The 5,614-nt window shown below is 41.9% G+C and overlaps 1 protein-coding gene across 7 annotated transcripts in view; it reads right to left on the reverse strand.

Moving 5' to 3' along the window:
* Ppm1 (PP2C family serine/threonine-protein phosphatase Ppm1) overlaps nt 1-4,797 on the reverse strand; it is an 11,957-nt gene extending 7,160 nt beyond the window's left edge. For 6 of the 7 annotated variants that reach the window (XM_022850099.2, XM_022850096.2, XM_022850098.2 and 3 more), the window contains exons 1-4: nt 4,297-4,797; nt 994-1,090; nt 357-514; nt 63-154 (exon numbers count right to left, since the gene is read on the reverse strand). In XM_022850099.2, coding sequence (XP_022705834.1) covers nt 63-154; nt 357-514; nt 994-1,062 — 319 coding nt within the window. In that variant the 5' untranslated portion in view covers nt 1,063-1,090; nt 4,297-4,797. Of the gene's footprint in view, nt 1-62; nt 155-356; nt 515-993; nt 1,091-1,381; nt 1,521-4,296 lie in introns of those variants that run through there. The other variant, XM_022850095.1, reaches the window with a different exon arrangement.
* Between the last annotated feature and the right edge of the window lie 817 nt (nt 4,798-5,614).

The following is a 5,614-nucleotide window of genomic DNA, read 5'->3' on the forward strand; positions in this document are numbered from 1 at the left end:
AAGAATAATACCAGTTTAGAATAGTCTGGTGTTATTTAGTATCAACTGTGTACAACTTGTACCGTTTAACATGTCCTGATCAACCTCGAGAAAGGCCTGTTGAATAGCCCTTACATAATTGCCTTCCTGATACGCTTGCTGAGAAACAATTTTCCTGAAAAGTACAATAGAACAGATTACATTTATATCGTCCTTTTTGCCAGCTGTTCTTATAGAAGATCGTTGTTTTTCCAGAAGAGAAGCCCTACACTACTCGAACGAATGCTCGCGTACATGACTCAACATACAATCGCCTTTCAGGTTTTAATAATTCAGTTTGGACAAAGCTTTAGTTACTTCTTTGTGTCTTCACCGACCTGTGCACATGACAGCTTGCGTACTTCGCCACCTTAGCGCCACCATGACCGTCATACACTGCAAAGAAGGCAGCGTCATGATCATCGGGCAGACTAAGTAAATGTGTGTGAGCATCCTCCATGTTGATGCGCCATCCCTGTAGACAAGACGCCCCCACCTATATCATTCCGCCAAAAAAGGTAACAGTGATCAATAACGTACCGTACATTTTTGACGCCGATTAGAAGATTAGAAAAACACTGAACCTGCTAGTTCATTTTCGTGAAGTGTATTACATCCGTTTAGCAGAAGATGAACAGATGATAAATTATTATTCTATTTATTCGCGCCATTACGGGTCATTCGTGGGTCTCGAAGCAGCGACGCCTGGGTTCCTCAGCCTGGAGTCTGGTCGTCCAAGCTAACGCGTCGACATTGTGTTACTAGGGAAAAAGTCAGTAACATTATGTGAATTCGAGCCACTGGCTACGAGATTGATTTTTGCTACTTTCAATAGGCCCTAGCATTTGTCGACCTAAAAATTCACATGATAACATAGTACAAAGTTGGTCGCGCATCAGAATGATTCATTAGCTAATTCACCGTTATCATGTGACGTGAATAATTTGTACCGCGAAAAACCATGATTATATTGACCTTGAGCAGTTCGTTTCCACAGCATGACGTTTCCTTGACAGTGACTGGTTCCGAAAGAGTTTGTCCCATAGTTTTCAGACGGTTCAGTTGGTGGTTGCTGAAAGTCAAAGATTACCAACGTAAAAAGACTAGCCGTATTAACGAATACTACTTGTACGCTAACACAATGATTTCTTGATGCGTTTCCTGCCATGCAGGTCCTAGCTGGTAGGCGCTACTCGCCTGAGTGTGTGCCCCTTTAGCACTGACGAAATATGGGTGTAATACATATAAACCTTCAACGGACTGGCCTTAGAAGTAAACTGTATTCATAGACACTACGACACAATATTTTTTATGTTGATGGAAGAGGCGCTTGTCAAATAAATGTATAACAGAATTAGCTTACGTTGTGCTACGTGCCCTTGCGCATATTCGGCAAAGCAGCTTGCGTAGAACTTCGTATTTCGCAACTAGCTCTCTTTGGCTCAGCTAGACGTACTGAACTCGACATTGCACTAGTAGAATACATAGCCTAACGAGCCTGCTTGGCGTGGCCTTCGGACCAGATTCGAAGAGACTAGGAGGAAAGGGAGGGAACTATTACAGGATTTTCAGAGGACTCCACACCCTGCTTTAAAATGGTTAAAAGGAAGTATTGATAGACTCATTGCTCTCCTCTCAACAGAAGCTGCTATTATTATTATTTGTGATATACGAATGTGTCGGTTGCTGCCGGTCACTTATACATCCTAAACCCTACACACGGCATTGCTGTGCAGGTAAGAGTAAAAATATGTTAAACGGGTAAATCTCGAGCCGATTCCGAAATCAGGTAAGTAGGTAAAACCTACTGAAAGGAATGTCACTCTAAAATGGGTATGATCGGTGATAATTCGCGGTTACGCGCGTAGTGGTCAGGCGCAGTAGCGTTTTGTTTTGCATTTTGTTAAGAAAGAGGCTCACTGCCTGATATCTGGTTAGATACTAACGCAATATGTGAGTTTGAAACACATCGACGATAACTTAAAACTAGAATGATCAAACTTATCGTACTTGAGTTAAGTATCCCATGGTCCGTTAGGTCGGTGCTAAGTAAGCGACCAAGGACCTCCTTGGAGACTACCTGCATAAAGCAGCTATATCACAGATTAGAATTACGTTACAAGTATAGTAAATCATAATTAATTTACTGAGTTCATCATTCATACATCTATGTTTTGTTGATGGGTGGTTTCATTCATGCGGGAACTGATCCGGTGGACAACATTTGATCGCCTCGGAAGAAATTCCTTGCTTTAGCAACAGCCGGCATTTTTTGGTTATCTATCTAACACAAAAACGAGCTGTGCAAGTAAAATTAGAAACAATACTTATGCGGCTAGCGTTCATAGAATGTAGCACATCGTTAACAGGCGGTTGACGATATTCTATATAGGAGCAAAACACTTATGCTAATATGAGCAGCTTTTCTTAAAGATACAATAAAGAATAAGCCGTAACTATTGTATAAGAGCGGTTAGCACCTACTCACGGTAAAACAAAGCGACGCTAGCATATCAGATCCCATGCTGTTGAGGTTAAAATGGTACAGAAACAGTACAACGGATATAACAACAGTGGCAGGAGTAACTACATGAACGACAAACGATCTAAAAGGGATTCAACTTCAATAACTAATAATACTTTTCTTTAAGATAGGACTAAGTGCTTGCCTGTTACGGATTTTTAACAAGCAAGGATATTTGTTTCATGCGACATTGTCATTCAAAGTACATACGCGATTTGAGTCTCATTACAAGTTGAATGTCGGTGCTACAATCGTGACGCTAGAATGTTTACTAACGTACTTCATAATCGACATGACAATATAGATCCTTTAAGATAAAGGTACTTCGTAAGCGTAGGGTTGATGTCAGAGTTTTTGAAATAAAAGTGGCTTCAGTATCTTGTAGTAAGTTTTAGTTCAACTCCCATAGGCTCGACCAATTCGAATTTCGCCATTTTTCTAACGTTATGTCGATCGAAAGGCATACACGACTCTACCAGCGACAACAAAATCTAGTCTTTACTTCGGTCACGCTTTTGGACGCATAATTCTCTTTTCTTTGTTTTACCTATTGAGCAATACACTCGATCCTATGGTAATTTCCTACGCTGGCATTGGCGCCGTTAAATAAACAAAAACTGTATGCATCGCTTGAGCAACGGTTTACCCAAATAGTTGATTTCTTACGAATCAACAAATCGTATTAAAGCTAAAACGATGTTTTATTTACGATTAATAGGAAAATATATCTGATCGGAATAATCTATGCTGTTTAGACGCATTTTTGTGTTCGACGATTACGTAATCTGTGCCCTCTGTAATTTTTTTCATTGCGTTGCAGCCTAACGATACCCCTTAATCAAATGTTCCTAGCATAGATCACAAGGCCAAACTGCAACGCAGCCATAATCCCCGGGCTTCAGCAATACAACAAAAGCTTAGGTTTACCGCCGTGACCTGTTTTTGTTACTCCTTTGGGAACCTCTCGCCACTAGCTTTAGCTACTATCTCTGATCGGTAAGCATGAGTTCATGATGTCAATCGAGCACGATTCCCGCAATAAATGAGCAATAATCCAAGTCCTGCTTTTTATGTGGGATTTTATGACATTCATTTAAGTCGATATTTTGTTGCAACTGATACCAGTAGAATTAATTGGGGGCTCAGTAAAAAAAAAGTCATATATTTAGTTGCTGAAAGGCATTACAACAAACCCCTCGATCAGTTTATATCAGGTTTGGTCGAAAATTTACTTTGGAGCAGCAGTATAAACATTTCTATACAACGGATTCTGATCAACTTCTTTATATAGAAACCCTTTCATTGTCTATTAGACGTTAAGACCTTGTTTTAACCACGGTGTTCGGCTCAACTAAAGGATAGGGCTAGGCGAGAAGAATCAGCGCTGGTAGATGGGCGTATAATTATCAAAACATGCATAGCGGAGAGCACGCAGAGTAAGGGAATGCCCCTGTTGATGACCTCTCATTATCATCACTAAGTTTTATTTCACTAGGTCATCAAGTAGCGTCTATAGATTTAACATAACTCTCACGCTGTCTATCGGCACTAGCCATCATTTACTGACGGAACAATAATTACATTTTGTCGCTTTACAAGAGGACAAACTTGTCCGCAGCAGCGACATGAACTTAAGGAGCACACACATCACGTACATAAAGGCACACATTTCAGCTAAGGTATCACCCAGTGCAGGCACACCTGGGCTCGACCACAAGAAGCCGAATTGTTTCCGTTATCCTGGTGCGATCTACCTGTGTTTTGCTTGGACGTCGTTCAGTCGCTCGTATCAGTAGTTATAGTACCATAGCTCCTCCATACGCGAGAGCAGTGCAATCACCGCCGAGAGAATCAGAGCCAAGGACATGGATTCACGAGGAACACAAGGGCGCGCGCCACACAGAATGCTCCGCCGCTACTCTTGACTGTAGAATACACAATAAATACAAGAATTAAATAGGCGAGTGAACGTTCGCCTTCACTAACGAACGAGCAGAGAGAGTAACGAGACAAAACGTAAGAGATGACGATCGCGATGTTGATGCTTCGGCACTACACTAAAACAGTGCGTGTTCCAGGCTGTTCGTCGATTGTCGCCAGTCAACAGCAAATGTCTCTGCGTTTATAGTACCCCTTAAAGAGGCACCAGTGGGAGTCCAAACTGGAATGATTCCAGTAGCTACCGACTAGTAACCAGGAAGACTTAATGCTACCTCCTCCACATGAAGAAAGGGAAAGACCCACACAGGAGCTCACAGGTTGCACTGTGTATAACGGCTACATCAACAGCCAGCTTACATAGTCAGTAGTACACAGAGAACACCGAGCCGTCTGCTCACATTGTCCTCGCCCCCTTATGACTTGCTGTGACGGCGCAACAACGCAGAAGAGCGGCCGCGATTGTCAAGCAGAGACACAGAACCTCCTCACTCGACAGTTACACAAAGCCGACCACCTACGCCCTTGTCCCGCATGATTTGCCTCTTGCAGTCACCAACAACAAAGGCGAAGAGCCAGCCTGAAGATTTGTTGTCTGAAAAACGAGTTTTTGCCGTAGGCGTTTGTGACCGGTTTGTTCATGTCGTGGTTCGACGGCTTTGTGAGATAAAGAGAGCGAGAGGGATGACTCGAGGGCGAGGGCGGCTAAGGTAAGGGATGCGCCGGTACGCCAATGGGAAAAGCGATTTTCACAGGAGGAAAAACTTACTGATTATACATTGATAATATAATTGAGTACAGTGCAAGCGAAAGAATCGGAGTAGACAAATGTAGATATTTAATTGTGCCAATTAGTTTTAATACTGAATAAGGTGAAGTCGTATAGTAAGTATGTTATGGAATACCGTTGAGACCGAGCAAATTGATACGTATGCTTCAAAACACACTAGCATAGAGTTTAAGCTGTGCCCTTAACCGTAATGTCTGTTGGGTGTATGTCTGTACGACTATGTGTGGTTAATGCAATGAGTGCTGTTAAAAATTCTATAATAGTATATTCTTTATAAATAATTCCCATCTCATGCAGACCTATAGAACCCGCAAATTATGACTGAAATATAGTGGGTGTTAAAT

Source organism: Varroa jacobsoni, unplaced genomic scaffold, assembly GCF_002532875.2.
Source record: "Varroa jacobsoni isolate VJ856 unplaced genomic scaffold, vjacob_1.0 scaffold_1443, whole genome shotgun sequence".
In the NCBI taxonomy this organism is placed as follows: domain Eukaryota; kingdom Metazoa; phylum Arthropoda; class Arachnida; order Mesostigmata; family Varroidae; genus Varroa; species Varroa jacobsoni.